Consider the following 18,451-nt stretch of genomic DNA (forward strand, 5'->3'; position numbering starts at 1 on the left):
TTAAACTAAGACTGTAATCTAATGCTTCCATGGTAAGAGCTTGACAGGTGTGATCTAAAATCAGAAGCAGGGAAAGTGTGACTCGGGCACGCAGGGTGTACAGTACAATCACCAATGCTCTTGATCATTCAGTAACATTGAGAAGAAAGAAAGAACCGTGAAGACATGTGCAGACTTGGGCAGAAGCAACAAATACACTTAGGGAATTTTAAAAAATTTTTAGCTATGAGGTCTCAGCCAGGCAAAAGTCAATAATGTCTTTTTTAGGAGAATTAGAAGGACAACGTTTTTTTTTTTTGTTTTTTGTTTTTTTTTCATATGTCAAGAAGCAAGTATTAGGATGGAGATGCCATTATGTTGTCACATAAAATTCTCTCATCTGCTCCTTTGTGCTGGCATGCACTGTAAATCCTAACAACTTCAAAGGTTTTAATTTGTGACTTTCAAGATTAGAGTTCTACTTCCAATGTTAAAATTGTTTTGTTTGTTTGGTTTTTGTTTTTTTGTTTTTCGAGACAGGGTTTCTCTGTGTAGCTGTGCGCCTTTCCTGGATCTCACTCTGTAGCCCAGACTGGCCTCGAACTCACAGAGATCCGCCTGGCTCTGCCTCCCGAGTGCTGGGATTAAAGGCCTGCACCACCACCATCTGGCACCAATGTTAAAATTCTTAATGAAATGACTATTCTACCAGACACGCAAAGGAATTTAATTTTCATTCGTGCTTTCTTTTTTAACAAAATTCTTGCCCATACCCAGAATTCCTGTCACTTCTTCCCAAATGTGAAGAGGGATTTTCATACAGCTGTGTCCTGGCAAAATTACTGATTCCATCATACGAGCGGCAGTTTCTACCATGGCTTCCTTACGTGCTTCAAACCCAGTTTTAAATAAATAATCCCAACAATCCTCTAATGCCTTCATCCAACACTTATTTACTGAGCAACAAGGTTAGCTGTTCACTAGCAGGTCTGGCAAGTTTTGTGACAAAGTACATTGCTATTAATCCTTATATTTTTAACACCCCCCCACCTTCACACACACACACACACACACACACACACACACACACACACACCCGGCACAACAACTGAAACTTACTATTGTAGGGTAGGTAGTCCTATCTCCCTGTCCCTGCTCAGATAACGCTAACATTTCTAAGACCTCCATAGTTATTTAAATGCAGTCGAGACTAGGAAGTGGAACCGGCTGAGTCTCCCCCAGTCACCTCTAAGAAAAAACTGCCGCCTCCACCCTGCATCTGCACCCACATCTCCCGCAAGTTCTCAATGAAGGCTGGTACTCACTTTGATCCTAGAGAAGAAGGGAAACTTAAGACCAGCAATGCGACTCTGAAAATCCTTAATTCCGGTACAAGCTTCCTGGAAATACAGCGTTTCTCCTCAATGGTTTTGGTTTCAGGAAGTGGGAATCTGAAAGGAAAAGCCCTCGCCGCTTGCACAGAACCTGCTTGTGTAACTCCACCACGGGACACGCCCCTTTGGTGGCTGCTACCGGGAAAGGTATTCTGGGAGTGTTACCACGGCTGGCACCTTCTGCCAGAAAGAACTCCAGCCTCTTTCTCCAGTGCAAATAAACAAGCTGGTACATGTGCCTTTATGGCACCTAGTCCTCTGAGCTCTAACTCGGAGATAGATCCCAGAAATAAGACTGAGAGCTTGTCTTTTGATGACGTCAGAACAATGACATCAATCATGATATCTCATTGGTGATCTCTTCTTTCACTCTTGGATGACTCTATTCTGCCCTAGTCCAAATAAGGAGTTCTCTTCCAGCTTCACAGAAGGGCCGGGTGTGTTGATTTGTCCTTCAATGAAGCAAATGAAATTTGTGACTCAAGTTTTGACAAAAGCATGTCAAAAATACATGAGAAGACATTAAAATGTTTACCAAGTTCATTTTATTGAAAAAGATTAAGAGGTCAAAAATATTTTAACTTTCTAAAGCCTTTCTGTGCCTGCGTTGGTGAAGAAGTTTAGAGTGAATAAAGAATGGATTAATAGCAACCTGATAGGTTTGGGTAAAGCCTTTGGCACACAACGCCCAAAATGAGAAAATGAATGGCTCCACACCTTGGGAAACAAATGCTGTGGCCGGTTGGATAGATTCCAACTCTTCTACCCAACAAAGTGCAAGGAACGAATCAAATGGTCAAAAGTTAGGTTGACTAAAAACAAACTTATGATAGACAATAATTCTTCATATATGACTTTAGAAGTTGTTCAAGCAGCCAGGCAGTGCAGGTGCATACTTTTAATCCCAACACTCCAGATGCAGAATCCAGCAGATCTCTGTGAGTTCAACCTGTTCTACATGGTGAGTTCAAGGCCAGCGTGGTCCACATGGTGAGTTCCAGGACAGCCAGGGCTACATAATGAGACCCTGTCTTGAAAAACAAAAACTAACAAACAGAAAAGAAGTTGCTCAAGCCAAGTACATAGAATTGCTACAACAAAACCTTCTATTTATTTATTTATTTAGAGAGTTTCCTTTTTATGTATGCACTTTCATGGAATGTTGCTTTATTGTAGCTATATGTAATATGTATCTGTTAACTAATATTTAAATGCCATAAATCATATTGAAAATGCATTCTTAAATAGTACTCTATTATTTAATATTGATCAAATATGTAACCTTGTACTGTCATTTAAATCAATTACAAATTTAAAATACAGGTATTGTAAGTATTGTAAATATATGTCAGTCTTTAAATGTTTATTCAGTAGTGTCTGTAGCAAAGAAGAGAAATAATTTTGATATATACATGTTTTCATTGTATATGAATGATGAAAACTTAAAGATATATAGTTTTATATTACAAGAAAAGTCTGTGAGGGAAATGGCATGGAAATAGAAACTTAGAGAGATAAAAGAATAATATAAAATTTTCCAATCCTTGAAAACAGACTTCATGCCTTTATAGAGAGATGTTAAAGAGTCCCAAATCATTTGATATGTAATTTTGTTTGGCCCTTAAAAGAATTTGCACGGGCCTGGTGGCACACACCTTTAATCTCAGAGCTTGAGAGGCAGATGTGAGCGAATACCTGTGAGCTCAAGGCGAGCCTGATATCCTGATAAACAGAGGGAGTTTCAGGTCAATGAGAGCTACTTAGTGAGACCTTTTCTCAAGAACAGGGGGAGGGAGGAAGGGAAGAAGAATATAAAGAGTTTTGTTTAGGAAAACCACACAGAAATCTTTTGCAATTATTTAAAGTTATAATAAAAGATGAACATCAGCTTCAATATATGTTACTTTTTTTGTAGAACCCTGTTTGGGGACAGACAAGTAAAAAAAAAAAAGTTAAGAATTATTTGGGGAGAAGGAGTGAAATTTTAGTGCCTAAAAGAAGGCAGTGGACACCTGGAGAAGACAGACAGAAGAGAAGAAACCAGCGGTTGAGTCATTTATCTTCGTAGAGTTTGGACAAGAGCCACATCTGTCTCTGATAAGGATTCCTGGCAAAAGTCCCAGAGCCATAGAAACATGAGATGGGATGTTTTAGTTTTAATCACAGAAAGCTTTCCAGGACAACAGTTCCTAGCAGAAATGTAAAAGCTAACGCTTCACTTTCAGTAACTGTCTGCGGTGAATACTATAAAGGAAGCACATTATGATATACTTAGAAAAACTGGCTATCCTACCATACTCATTTAGGTTTTATAATTTTGGATATAAAATGCTGAAGCAAACTGATGTCGCTCATTCATTTGTATTACATGATGGAGGTGTCCGGTCTGTGCCAAGTGCTGCCTTGGAACTGTGGGAGCTGACAGTGCACACAAGCAATGCCCTCAAGGACCCATGATGGCAGGTGGGTAGAGGAGGAGGAGCCCAAGAATTAGCTGGGTATACGGACAGGGCTTAGCATACACAATGAGTGCTTTGTGCTTCATTATAATTAGTGTGCACTTCTGTCTTGAAAACACTGGCAGATCTTGGGAAAACCTTCAGATATATGATAATAAAAGAATAAATTTTAGAAAGAAAACTTTCAGTGGGAAGATTGGATTGTGAGATATGGTAGAATCAAGAACGACGAATTCCAAAGTTATTGTGATATTCTAGGCATAACTTATGGCCAGGCTCAATTAATCTTGATGATGGGGGAAATAAACAGGTTTGGGTGAGAAGACATGCAAACAACAGAAAATGACTTAGAAGTGATTTAAAAAGAACTGGAGTTAGAGATGAGCAGAGGACAGACTGCAGAAGAGAAAGACACTCAGTGATATAAATATGATATCAATATAAATTTGATACCTGTTCTTTCTCCTTCTCCAACTCTTTGTTCTGGGAATCAAATCCAGCGCTTGACACATATCTAACAAGCCACTAACACTGAACCAGATCATAAACCAGGATTTATGGGGGGAAAGAGGGATTTGATCTACAAAGAACTCTGGGAAAGAATGTCCAAAAACAGCAAAGGAGAAAAACCAAAATTATGTACCTTGAATTAGACAAAACCAGCAACATTATATGTAGTTCCCCTTCAAAAGTGGTTTGGTTGAGGCTTTTTTTTCTTTTCCTTTTTTAAAAAGTTTTTTTTTTTTTTTTCAAGACAAGGTTTCTCTGTGTAATATCCCTGCCTGTTCTGGATCTCACTCTGTAGACCAGGCTGGCCTCGAACTCACAGAGACCCACCTGCCTCTGCCTCCTGAGTGGTAGGATCAAAAGCATGCATCACCACTACCTGGCCAAGGATTTCAACAAGGTGACATTAGAGTCAATCAGAGTCATGCACTTGATATGCGCTATGAATGCCAGGCAGGCAGGAGAGGTGATGGCAGACATATGCCTGGAGAAGTAGTTGAGAGTTCTCTATCTGGATCTGCAGGCAGCAGAAAGAGAGAGACATTGGGACTGGCTTGGGCTTCTGAAACCCCAAAGCACACCCCCAGTTACATACTCCCTCCAACAAGGTCGAATGTGTTATGTGAACCCATGAGAGTCTGTTAAAGGATCTCAAGAATTTATTAAGGTATAAAATGGGGATAATATACTTACTGATACAGAACAAAGTAGACACTGATGCTTATCCAGCTGTTGTCCTCTGTTCTGCCCAGAAGCGATGGGAACCAACTGTCCTGATCTGTCTACCCAAGAGAGCCCACAACCCCTATTCCTCTGCTCTTAAGTGGTACATACACAGGTAAGACCACACCCTCGGACTTTCTACCTCAAAGACATTGGCTGAAAGGAATGAATTCTCACAAGATACAACTACTCCAACAAGGCCACACCTCCTTATCCTTCTCAAGTAGTGCCACTCCCTGATGACCAAGGACTCAAATATTCAAATGAACCCATGTGGGTCATTCCTGTTCAAAACACCACATTCCACTCACTAGTCCCCAGAGGCTTATAGCCATATCATAATGCAGAAATGCATTCAGTCCAACTTCAAAAGTCCCCAAGTCTATTATAATGGCCTCAACACTGTTTAAAAGTACTAAGTTCAAAGTCTCCTCTGAGACACAAGGCTAAAATAATAATAAGAAGAAAATAAAAATTAAAAAAACCTGTAACCCCCTGCATAATCAAAATAAAAAAGGAAACCACTTATTTCCAATATACAATGGACATACATTACCATTCCAAAAGCAGGGAAAAGGAACGTAATGAAGAAATACTGGACTAAAGCAAGACCAAAAACCAGCAGGGCGAACTCCAAACTCTGCATCTCTGTGTCTGATGTCAAAGTGATCTTTAGATCTCCAACTCTTTTCAACTTTTTGACTACCACATCCTTCTCTCTTTCGGGCTGATTCCAACTGGGTCTGCAGCTCTCTTTGGTGGATGTCTCACAGCTCTGGCATCCCCAACCTCTTGGAGTCTCCAACACTATCCAGGCTTCACCTTCACAGCTTCACACACATAATGGCCTCTCTGGGCTTCCATTCAGGGACACTCCAATACACACCTAGCCTCAGCGGCTTTCCTTAGCCACAGAGGGAGATTCCACAACCCCCTTCTTGTATTCTCCACTCTAAGAACAGAACCACCCTGTAGACGAATTTCTAAACAGTCTCATTAAATAAGAAACCCAGAGCCAAATACAGAGGTAATAGCCAAAGAGATCAGAGCAATAGCCATGACTAGCCTTAGCTTACCACCTCACTGTAGCTTCCACAGAGAGAGCTTCTTCCGTCTAACTCATGTTTTTATTGCCTTCCTGTTCTGCCTTCTCATTGGCTCTAAGCCCAGCCACATGACTTCCTCGTCACTGCCTGTCTATACTGACCCCCAGTTCTCTATGGTGGGTACTGGGATTAAAGGCTCATGTCACCATGCTTGGCTGTGTCCTTGAACACACAGAGACTCTGATCGGGATTAAGGGTGTGTGCTAGCATGGCTTGACTTCTGTTTTATGACTATTTGACCTCTGATCTTCAGGCAACTTTATTTATTAACATACAAATAAAATATCACATTTCAGCACAAATAAAATATCACCATACCACCCAGCTAAAGCTGCCAAGTAACTAAGTGTGGGAATTAGGATTTATGTGGAACCTGTATCATGGGGGATTGGCAGTGATAATGGGCAGGCCATTACAGAGAGACAACATCAGCTGAATAGGAGAGCCTTGACAAAATTTTCCTTAATTTTAAAACAGGAATAGAATTTGTGTATTTCAAATTGTTGAAGGATTGATAGAAATGAGATGGGTTGTGGGCATTTAATGTTATTTTCAAACTAAATGCTAAGTCACATTATTATGGGACACCCCTTCCTTTTGTATTAAGAACATATGATACTGCTCACTTTTGTTTTGGCTTAGTAAACAGTTCAAGTTTGGCTCTTGGAGTATCCACTTCCCCAAAGAGCTCAGCTCAGACTCAGTATACTTCCTACAAACCCTACATCACTCAATGCCTTTGGCTCTGCAAAGGCAGGCTAACTAAGTATAAAAGCCAGTGAGGCCTTCACTAATGTCTCAGCAAATGAGTTCAGCCCCTGATGTAAAGGATGCTGGCAGCCACAGGCATCTCTGAATGCAAGAAGCCTCGTTCCTTGAAGTCATCTTGAGAAAAAGATGAATTTGAGGGCTGGAGAGAGGGCTCAGCTGTTAAAGGCTAGACTCACAACTCCCCAAAAGATGAATTTGTTTCCATGACAACCACAACAAAGCAAAAGGAAAGTTTTCTTTCTCTTCAAAAAGGAAACCACAGAACTGGGCACAGTGGCTCACACCTGTAATCTTAGCACTGAGGAGGCTAGCAGGAACATCAGGAACTGGAGGCCACGCTGGGCTACATGGGGAGGCCTTTTTTTCCCCTTTAAGGAAACTGTAGAAGAAAACGTGGGGTAGAAGAGAAAGAAGAGGAGGAGGAAAAGAAGGTGGAGGAGGGAGGAGGAGGAGCAGGAGGAGGAGGGGGAGGGGGAGGAAGAACTAAAACATGAATTCCAACAGCCATGGTCTTAGTGGATTAAAAATACTTTCGAGACTCTCGTGCAACGTATTTTGATCTTATTCTTTCTGACCTCACCCCTCAGCAGATTTATAAGGGCAACACACACTGGGCTGTGCACTTCTCCAAGCTAACGTGACTGACTCTGCCTAAGATTTGACTTTGAATAAAAATGAAGCAAAATCTGGAGTAACCCTGTGAACTGATCTCATTTAAAAGCTATTTTTAATGGTCATACGGGAAGGGTCAGTGATAAGGCACAGTTAGAAAAGACTGTCTTATCTAGGAATGAGGGCGTTGAGATCACTGATTTTGTGCATGTCTTCCGGGGATCTCCAGAAGACTCAGCGAGCTGAAATTACAGGAAAAGTGGTCACATTTCTTTTTGGCTCTTGTCTGGGTCAAGGTTTTAGACTCATTTGCGACCTTCTATCACTTGTCAGGAAGTCTGGGAAACTGAGATTACTGGAATGACCACATTGTAACTATCTGGAAGGAGATAAGCAGAGGTCAGTAACCTCAGCCACAGCCAAGTATCCCTCAAGCCCCTGGGGAAGGAAACAGAAGCTCTGAGGTATACTCGCCTGCCTGATTCTTGTTGCCCACAAGTTCATTTTCACTTTTAAGATCCATTATTTTTAACCAGAGGGAAGCAAGATTCTAATGTCAAACTCCATGCTTATTTAAAAGTCCCATTCTGGATCAACCAAGTCAGTCAATTCAGGGAAGCTAAGAGAATGCTCTCTAGTACCCTGAATTTTCACCTGCATTTTTTCCTATCAGTGTTATTAATAGCTCCTATCTCTATATTAAGGACTTTGGGGTGATGGAATAGGCTCATAATGCCAGCACTCAAGAAGCTGAGGCAGGGGGATCTTGAGGTGGAAGCTAGCCTGAGCTATATGACAAAGCCTTGTCTAAAAATAAAACCAGTAACAACAAAAAGATTAGAGATCAGAAACGCAGATTTTTACATTAGTTTATTGTGTGAGTTTACGGGGTACAATCTTCCGCCTGCCTTGATATTGCTTAACTGGAAGAAAATACTGTGGTTGTCTCTCCAAGAAGAAATAATAAATGTTGATCATTAACAAACGAAATTACAGCCCTTACCGGAATCTGCTCACTTAAATGCAGACTTCCTTGCCCACCCTTGGTTTCGAAACTGAATTTGAAAAAAAAGCCCTCGGGGAGACTGCCAACAGAGCGGAAGCCACAAGAGTCCACATCATTCTTAGTGCCAGAGAAAAAGACTCACAAATAATGTACCTCCCCTGAAATTAAGAACAGAGTCCAGACAAATAAATGGCTTCCACAGGATGACTGTGAGAATTGGTATGCGCCCGGAGGACGGCTAGAACATCCTCCGCTACATCTTCAGTCGCTCAGTGTTCTCCCTCTCTTTCCCATCTCCTTTCCATCTCCACACCCGCCTTCTGTTTTTCCCACCCCAGCCTCCTTGAACTTTGGAAATCAAGAGTGTTCACGCTTCTATGAAGGACCCCCGCGAGGCTGCTCCCCCTCTCACCACCCAGGACTAGGTGTTGGGCGAAGGATGACCAGCCAGAAATGACAGGTGAGGAAGCTTCTGGACTGCTTGCGTGCGGGGTGGCAACATCCCGAGACAGGTTCCAGTCCTACTTGCTATGGCTGGACTCTTACCCACACCCCTCGCCTCGGGTTCAGCATCCTCAGAGCGTAACCACGGCCCCCTGAGGCCGGAGAGCAGGCACACATCCTCACTCCCTGCGAGTCCACCACCACCACCACCACCACCACCACCACCACCACCACCACCACCCCTCGGCGCACCCTTAACCAGGAAGGGACCCAGTTCCCTTCTGCAAAGCCTAGCTCCCTGGTCACGTGTCGTCTAGGGCAGCCTCTTGTTGGAGAAGGTGCGGTCGCCTGGGGTGCCTTGCTCCTCAAACCGGGTCAGGAGACCTCAGAAAGGCGTCAGGGGGCAGGGCTTCCTGTGGGAAAGGGCCGGGAGGACGCTGGTGGCCTCCTGGCTGCCTCTGCCGGCTTCCTGCCCGCCGAGGGCTCTGCCGAGGTCACCCGCGCCTGGCCGCTGTGGGCGCGCGCGTGGGAGGCTCCGCGGCGCGGGAGGATCGGCGGGGCGGGTTCGGCGAGCTCGCACGGCCGTGGCAGGGACGGTCCCCCCACGAAGCCGCGTCCTGCCACTTTCACCAGAGGCTCAGCAAGGCTCACGGACCCTCAGGTCCTCAGGTATCTGTTGGTCAGCAGTCTGGGGGTGAGGGTGAGAACTTCGCTTTCTTTTTTAAAAATCTCCTCCAAGAGGGCAGCTTTGTCCAAAAGTTTTCAGGGTGGTGTCATCATCTACCGCCCCTCCATGGTTTGGTTTACAAGCAGACGTGCCCTATATAATAACGAAAGTTAAAAAAATTATAGACAGCTCGATCCTAGCTTTATAAAATGTGTGGTCTTTATAAAGGGAGGAATCGAACGATCCTGGGGGCGCGCTGGTGTGTGTGTGTGTGTGTGTGTGTGTGTGTGTGTGTGTGTGTGTGTGTGTGTGTGTGTCTTTGTTCTCTCCTGTTCTTTGTAAACTTTTCATCTAGTCGGAAACCAGAAAAAAGAATGTCCTTTGTTTTTTTCTAGCTCTCGAGCCGACGTCCTGGTTCCCCGCCGCCGCCTTGCGCTGTCATTGAACTAGGGAGACTTTCCCGCCTACTCGAGGCTCCCCGGAGAGCCGGTCCCGGGTGCACCAGCTTCGTCCAGACCCACTTCCCAGCTGCAGCCGGGTCACAGGAAAACCTATCGTCGTCGTGGTCCGGGACTTTCCGAGGCTTTCGGGTCAGAAAGAACTTCCGGGTTCTGGGGGAGGCTCTGCAGGGGGTCCGCAGCCACGGAGGGGGATCGGGTGGGGGTTGGAGCTGGAGGGTGAACAGAGGGAGACGGAGAGTCACTGAAAGCGCTGAGCTCGTCCTTCGCTCTCCACTCCTGGTGCTTGCTCCCCCTCACTCCCTCTGCAAGACTGGGAACTTACGAGATTGCTTTGGACAGATGTCTTCAGAGCAGGGGGCCATAGCAACTAAGGGAGTTGGGCAAGAGGATCGTTTTGCCTTTTGTTTCTTCCAAGTTTCTCTTCCCCCTTCTTCTACCATCTCAGTTTCGGGTGTTTGTCAGTGAGAAAAGCTTGTGTTGAAAATAGAAACGTCCTTCTTGCAGTCATATTCTCTCTCCCAGAGACTAAGCTGGAGCAGAGGGCAGTGATGGTAAACGTTTTAGAGGGGACCCTTCCTTAGCTCACCATTCAGAGGAACGTCTGTTTACAGCCAGCGTTGTTTCAAACAAAACGAATTCTCAACACGTGAGGAACCTCAATGGCACGCGTGACCACCCTCCCAGGGGAGCCGTGCAAACTTCCTGTTAAACTGTTGGCACACCTGGTTCATTTTAGTAAAAACATCGCTCTGCATCTTCTCATCGGTGGTATTGGAAACCAATCAGCCGTCAGCGAAAGCAGAGCCGGGCAGCCCTTCACTGGTTCAGAGGACATAGGATAGGGGTCAGAGAGCAGCAGCTTGCTTGCTTGGCCTGTGTGTGTGTGTGTGCGTGTGTGTGTAGTTGGGATGTTGGAGCTGCTTTGTACTCATATCGTTCTTTTTCTCAGGAGAAGAGACAAGGCTCCAGATCTAGCGAGCTGTGGCCAGCCACCGGAAGGCTCTCAGGTGAGTGTGTGCCTCTTGGGATCCAGTCTGAGAAAGGTTAGCCCTGAGACTGGGGTGCAGGCCTGTGCCTTTGGCTCATGCTTGTTATCAGAACTTGTTATCATTCCACTTATCTCCTTACTGTTAGCAGAACTTGTTTTTCATTCCACTTATCTCCTTACTGTGTAACAGTTTCTTTGTGAACATATATGACCGTTTACCGGAGGTTAGTGTTTTACAGCTTTGTGATGACAGATAACAGTAATATACAGGGTAATAATGCACACATTACTAATGAAACTTGACTATCGGTAATTCTATTTCATTCCACAAAAAACTGATGACTTGTGGTTTTTGTAAAGAAAAAAATTGTTAAATGTTTGATTAGGTTTTAGTGTACGTGGTGTCAAATTCCAAAGGTGCGGGGTGTGAGGTGCCCCTGGCCCTTGGTTTCCCTTCCCTGAGACGAACGCTGCTACCACTGTATATATAGCCTGTTGACCTTCTGTGCTATTTGATCATTTAAAACTAAGAGTTCAAAAACTTTTTTGAGCCTCCTCCTCCTCCTCTTAAATTTGTTATTTTAATTGTTCATTTCTGTCTTTCTGCTGAATACGCAAGTGCTAAGGATTCAAGCTACCTTGTAGAGGGACCTTGTGCCTCTGGAAATTAACAAACAGATTAGTTTGTCCGTTGGCCTTTGTGACTTCCCTAACAACCTGCACAGCTGCCAGTGAATGGCAGGCCTGTGCTCATATTCTCACATGTAAGGATGATTGACATTTGCGGAAAGCGATGTTTTGGACCACATCCTCTTATGAGGCAGCGCCAGCAGCGCTTCCCTCCTTAACAGTGGTGTCTAGGTTGGTATCCTGCTGGTCTCAGCACACATACTTCTGAGCCCCCTTCTCTTGACTTCTACAGTTTGCCAAGCATAACGGTTAGTCCCAGAAGGGAGGCAGTTTATGGCGTGATAAGAGACAGTGCGTTAGAGTTCGGATCCTGGCTTTGACTCCTTGTTTTGTACCTGCACCCACTCTTTAAATTGCACAAAACTCCATCTCCCCCACCTGTAAAGGCAGTTCATAGGACTATTTTGAAGATAAGCCAAGATGGTCTAGGTGCAGGACACAGGCCTGTGAAAGGCCTGTCATAAGCAGAAGCCTTTAACTGTCAGCCTGTCATCATTTCATCTTCCTGAGACGGGTGAATGCGTCTGTCCTCTTAGGCTACCTTAGGGGCAGTAACAGCCTCGAGAATCTCAGGGAAGAAGAATGGATTTCTTGCTCATATGACACATGCCTTATGTGTCCGTCTTTGGTCCTTCTCTCTGGCACTCAGCCTGAACTACTTCTTTAGGGGGCTGTGATGTTGTGGCAGGGGCATGAAGGAAGGTGCAACTACACGGTGGTGGCTTTTAAAACATCTTGGTAGTGGCACACACCTTTAATCCCAGCACTCAGGAGGCAGAAGCAGGGGTATGAGTTCGAAGCCAGCCTGTTCTACAAAGCGAGTTCCAGGACAGCCAGGGCCTCACAGAGAAACTTTGACTCTGGGGTGGGGGGTGGCGGGGGAGGGAGATCTGCTAGGAAGTAAGCTTCTGCATAGCTTCCACTCGGCGTGATGCGTGTTTCTGTTTGTGCTGATGTCGTTATCAGTCTAAAGCAGGGGAGCCTTCTCCAAAGGGCCCGCTGGGGAACAGGGGAGAGCGAGGTGCAGCAAACACTTGGCCTCTGTGTGTGCTGGAAGGAATCACAGTTGTGGACTCAGAGGTCCGTCAAACCCTAAGAATGAATTCACACCAAGACTACCATGGGCCCCAGGTGCCAGCTTTCCCCTTACAGTGAGCGTCCCAGGTCTGCCAGCCTGTTTGCAGCAGACACTTTTGGCAAATGGATGCACTCAAAAGAGAACTGCAAGCTCATGGGTTATGTAAAGCATCCAAAACAATATTTAGCTGTCACCAAAAACTGCATTTGGGAAAACACCAGTTTTTGTTTCTTTGGGTTTTTTGTTTGTTTGTTTGTTTTTTAGACGGTTTCTCTGTGTAGCTTTGCGCCTTTCCTGGGACTCACTTGGTAGCCCAGGCTGGCCTCGAATTCACAGAGATCCACCTGACTCTGCCTCCCGAGTGCTGGGATCAAAGGCGTGTGCCACCACCGCCTGTCGAAAATACCGTTTTTTTTGTTTGTTTGTTTTTTTGTTTTTTTTTTAACATAGTTCTTTTGTGACTGTGAAAGCCCAGGGATGGGCTGGAGTTGAAGCACTCCCTGGACAAAAATGAAGATGGTTTCTGCTTTTCTTTTTTTCAGAGTCTTTGCTTCTTATCAGAAAAGCTTGTGCGAGCGCGCGCACGCGCGCGCGCGCGCGTGTGTGTGTGTGTGTGTGTGTGTGTGTATGTGTATGCATGTGTGCGCACCCGAGTGTGTGTAAGATGTGTTGTGCACACAGGTATGTGCATGCATGCAGAAGCTACGGTCAGTGTTAGTCGTCAGGCATCGACTACCTTCTTTGAGACAAGGCCTCCCACTGGCCTACACTTCGCAAGGCAGGCAATGCTAGCTGGCCAGGGAGCTCCAGGGAGCTGCCTGTCACCGCTCCCTCTCTTACCAACACTGGGAATACAAGTAGGTGTGACATGCTCCTCAGTTTTTTATGTGAGTCCTGGAGATCTAGGCACACTCCTCACACTGGCAAAGGCAAGTGCTTTATCAACTCGGCCAGCTTCCAAGTCCATTGTTTTCTTTGATGTTTTTGACTTGCAGGTGTAATGCAGTTTTACTGTAGAAAACTTTTAAGCAAACAGGGAATATAGGTGGAAAGTGGATGTCACCCAAGATTCACAGCAATGAGTTCTTTTTATCAATGCATAAATTATTACATCATTGCATAACTCAGTGTAATTATTCTCATTCATGTTGTCTGCTTCTTGAATAATGAGACTTCATTATCATGATGAAGTATTTTGAAATGATATGGTGAAGCCGTTTAATCAGTTCCACCCATTGCATGTTAGCTACTTCTTGCTGGCTTCAGTTTCAATCATTGTTACATCCTTGGCCCAAGATTTTGAGGAGTCCTCTCACTGCTTTCCTTTTTTTAACTTACACAGGATCTCTTACCTTGCTAAGAAGTTGAGTATGCTGCAACAATGTCTAAGAGACAAGAATATGAAATTAAAATTAAAGATTAATTTCCAAGTTAATAAAAGACATATTGCTCAGCTGTCATTTATGGAGTAAATGAGCAAAGCTTGATTGTAGCAGCATGACTTTGTAAAACAGAGAAAAATGATGCCTTAAAAGTAGTCAGCACTGGGTATGATGGGAAGATTGGGAGGGGCTATGTACTGAGACCCTGTCTTAGTTACGATGTTTCTGTTGCTGTGATACAGCACCATGACCAAGGCTTTCTTTTAGAAGAAAGAGTTTATTTGGGGATTACAGTATCAGAGGGCTAGAGTCCATGGCCTTCATCATGAGAACCATGGCAGCTGGCAATCAGGCATGGTACAGCAACAGTAGCTGAGAACTCACATTGAAACACAAACGCCAGGCAGGAGGAATTAACTGCGAATGGTGTGAATTTTTGAAACCTCAAAGGCCATCATCTTCTATGCCTCCCCAACAAGGCACATCTCCTAATCAGTCCTAAACAATTCCACCAACCATGGACTAAATATTGAAATATATGAGTCTGTGGGGCCATTCTCTTTCAAACCACCACAGACCCACTTAAGAAAAACAACACAGGAAAAGGCTAAGATAAAAGGGTAGTGAAAATAGTTTTCAAACCAGCATAGTTTTGATTCCAACATCTAAGATAGATAGTAGTTTGATACTAACCGATTTTTGCTTTGTTATAAACAAAACCAGGGCAACTATAAATTTCACTTAATTATAAAGCCTCATCGATGGGGATGGAGAGACGGCTCAGTGGTTAAGATCACTGGCTGCTCTTTCAGAGGACCCAGGTTTAATTCCCAGTACCCAATGGCAGCTCACAGCTGTCTGTAACTCTAGCTCCAGGGACTCTGATACCCTCACACAGACATATGCAGGCAAAACACCAATGCACACAAAATATAAATAAATCAATTTAAAAAAACCTCATTGAGACTACTGCTTCAAAAGCCCTAAATCAGCATGAGCAGATAAAACCCAACCACACAGACAAGCGAGAGTCATTCAGAGGCCACAGTGAACCCTCAGCACACTTGGTGGAAAGAGTGGTGTGGCTATGACAAAAAGTCACCCATATGCATGGCGCGACCAAGCCCAGAACTAAATATAATGGTTTCTACTTGTAGGAGAGAAATCATTCTCTGTGGAAAAATATGTGCTTGCATGCATTTGTGTGTGTGTGTGTGTGTGTGTGTGTGTGTGTGTGTGTGTGTGCATGCATGAACACATATGTACATGCTCACATAATTATGCTTGTGTGGAGAACCTGTTTGTAAAGTTAAAGGCAACTTTTTAGTGGTTGGTTCTAAAACAGAAAACTAAAAGACTGAGATTGTGTGAGAGTCTGGTTTCTAAATGCTTTTTATTTTTTGAACTTTTAAGTCATTTTTATGTAGTTTTAAAATGTTAGGTTTTTTTTTAAACTGTAGTTCTGTAACAAAATAGCTTCAGAAAATTTTAACAAATGAATTTTCCTGTCCTGTTGTAAATATCCTGTAAATAACACCCCATCCCACCGGCATTGTGGTAGACCCGTGTACAGTGAGGTCTGGGTGGGGCACCTCAGGCCTTGGGCTCCAAGGATGCCAACAGTAGCTAGATGGAACTGCTGTGATTGATGACTGCTTTTCAAGACATTTACAAAAGAAACATGGACACAAAGGACTCCAGGACCAGTGAGGGCTGTGTATTGAGCACATGTGTATTAGCATGGTAGCCTCATGCCAAAAATGTAACGTCTAAACGATAGAACACAGGAATCATGCGAAGTATTTACTTTTTAATCATTAATCTACCAGAAATTTAAGATTTAATTTACCCTAAATTAATTTAATTATAATGATAATATCACTTATATAATATATAATATATTTATAATTTTAATGAAAAATTTTTTACCTTATTTTTTGTGTATATGGGTGTTTTTCTTATATGTACATATGTGCACCAGGTACATGCAGTGCCTAAGGAGGCCAGAAGAGGGTATTGCATTCCCTGGAACTGGAGTAGCAGGAGGTTGTGAGCCACCATATAGGTGCTGGGTGTCTCACCAGGCCCCTCTGGAAGAGCAACCAGTGCCCTTAGCAGCTGCTCCATCTCTCCAGCCCTTACCTCCCCCCCCCAGTTTCTTGTACTTTGCCTTTCCTCTCACTTTAGTCCAGCTGCCTCGAACTCACAAATCTCTGCTCTGCTCCGTCTGATTAAAGCGTACACACATGCTATAACTTTTTTATTTAAAAAAGGTTTCACAATTTATAGTAAGCACATAGAATTAATAGACTATAGGTCTTCTTTGTGTACAGATCGTTGGAGGATATTAAAATGCAAACCAATTGTTTTTGAGACAGCCTCATTAGGTAGCCCAGGCTGGGCTTGAACTCGTGATCTTTCTGCCTTAACGTCTCAGAAATTACAAGGGTGTGCCACCACGACACACCTGATTTTATTCTTAAAGTCCATCCATCATATTTCTAGGTGTGCCACTACTTAACAAAAAGGGAACTGAGGCTTCCCTCTGCTCCCCCGAATCATTGCACTGTTAGTAGTCACCTCATTATGAAGTGGTCAAAGCAGAAATGAAACAAATCAGGAGAAGAAGGGCTAGTATAGGAGTCGTCTGTGTGTTGTTTTCTTCGTTTAGAATCCCCTACCACGCTTTGAGCACACTCTTAGAGAGAGCAGTGTGGGCTGAACTAACCTGATGCTTTGACTGTTGCAGGCCAGGGGACATCATGTCCTCCTTTGAAGATGCTGACACAGAAGAGACAGTGACGTGTCTCCAGATGACTGTTTATCATCCCGGTCAGCTGCAGAGTGGAATATTTAAGTCAATAAGGTTTTGCAACAAAGAGAAATTTCCTTCTATTGAAGTGGTGAAGTTTGGACGGAATTCCAATGTCTGTCGGTATACTTTTCAGGACAAACAGGTTTCCCGAGTTCAGTTTGCTTTACAGCCCTTTAAACAGTTCAACAGCTCAGTTCTCTCATTTGAGATTAAAAACATGAGTAAGAAGACCAGTTTGCTGGTGGACAATCAGGAGCTCGGCTACCTCAATAAAATGGACCTGCCTTACAAGTGCATGCTCAGGTTTGGAGAGTATCAGTTCCTGTTGGAGAAGGAAGATGGAGAGTCAGTGGAATCTTTTGAGACTCAGTTTATCTTGTCTCCAAGACCACTCTTGCAAGAAAACAACTGGCCAACACAGAGTCCTGTACCTGAGGATTCGGGGTATTCATCCTACTTCACCCATAGGACTTCTCCTACAGAAATGGATGAAAATGAATTGTGAAGAGAGCCCACGCAGAGAAACATGAAGGATGGATGAGGACACATGGGGAGACCCTTGCGAGACGTCCTACTGCTTAAGAGTTTATGAGTGTAGTGTAGTACAGATATCTGCATGCTGACTTTGGATTTAGTAATAGCATTCGGAAGTCCATATATAGATTGTGTTTGTCATCCACTTAGTCAGCTGTCTGCATTCCGGATCTACAAAGAATTAAGTGTACGTCTGTAAGGGTTAGTGTATAAAACACACCTTCTGTGTAATGTTATTCTCGGTCCTTTTTCTGCTTGGTGACACTCCCATGCTTTGTTTTGGTAACAGCCAAGCTTGGTCACATCATTTCGTAGCAGCCTTTAGTTTTCAAGTTCAGAGCTCAGGCAGATTGTTCACTGGTGTCTGTGGCATGTTAATACTTGTAGAGCTGGAGTCCTGGAATGAGTTCTTGAGTCTCATCTGAGTCACTGTGGTTTCATTATGGAAAGACTTGAGAAATAACACCTTGATTTTCTTTCTATGGAATTATAATATTTATTCCTAGGATGGCAGTTTTGCTTTTCTGTATATAGGACCTACAATTAATATTTAAAGAACATGGAGATTAAAATTATTTTTTTACAAAATTGAAAATTGCCGGGCAGTGGTGGCACATGCCTTTAATCCCAGCACTCAGAAGGCAGAGGCAGGTGGATCTCTGTGAATTCAAGGCCAGCCTAGGCTACAGGACAGCCAGGGATACACAGAGAAGTACTGTCTCAAACAAAATAACACAAAACCACCAAAAAAAAAAACAACCAAAAAACAGAAACTGAAAATGAATTTTATGTATCTTACACAATTTAAAAATTGCAGAAATCAAAACTTTTAACA

General features: G+C 43.7%; 2 protein-coding genes across 3 annotated transcripts in view; one reads left to right on the forward strand and one right to left on the reverse strand.

The window, feature by feature from the left end:
• The window catches only part of Alpk1 (alpha kinase 1), a 109,791-nt gene extending 108,153 nt beyond the window's left edge, over positions 1-1,638 (reverse strand). The window contains 1 exon segment of the mRNA XM_028856571.2: positions 1,305-1,638. The gene's annotated coding sequence lies outside the window, so the exon portion shown is untranslated.
• An 8,591-nt stretch (positions 1,639-10,229) lies between these two features.
• On the forward strand, positions 10,230-18,098 carry Tifa (TRAF interacting protein with forkhead associated domain). Of its 2 annotated transcripts, none has more exons than XM_028856577.2 (3): positions 10,230-10,258; positions 11,079-11,136; positions 17,017-18,098. In XM_028856577.2, the coding sequence occupies exon 3, from the start codon at positions 17,030-17,032 to the stop codon at positions 17,585-17,587; it is 558 nt and encodes a 185-aa protein (XP_028712410.1). In that variant the 5' UTR covers positions 10,230-10,258; positions 11,079-11,136; positions 17,017-17,029; the 3' UTR covers positions 17,588-18,098. The 2 variants fall into 2 exon arrangements, with proteins under 2 accessions (XP_028712410.1, XP_037062983.1); XM_037207088.1 differs by lacking the exon at positions 10,230-10,258 and adding an exon at positions 10,337-10,973.
• Positions 18,099-18,451: the final 353 nt, after the last annotated feature.

This window comes from Peromyscus leucopus, chromosome 6 (genome assembly GCF_004664715.2).
Source record: "Peromyscus leucopus breed LL Stock chromosome 6, UCI_PerLeu_2.1, whole genome shotgun sequence".
Lineage (NCBI taxonomy): Eukaryota > Metazoa > Chordata > Mammalia > Rodentia > Cricetidae > Peromyscus > Peromyscus leucopus.

What these genes read in the sequence shown, in the direction of transcription:
- Tifa (XM_028856577.2), top strand. Translation starts at nt 17,030, where the DNA reads ATGTCCTCCTTTGAAGATGCTGACACAGAAGAGACAGTGACGTGTCTC.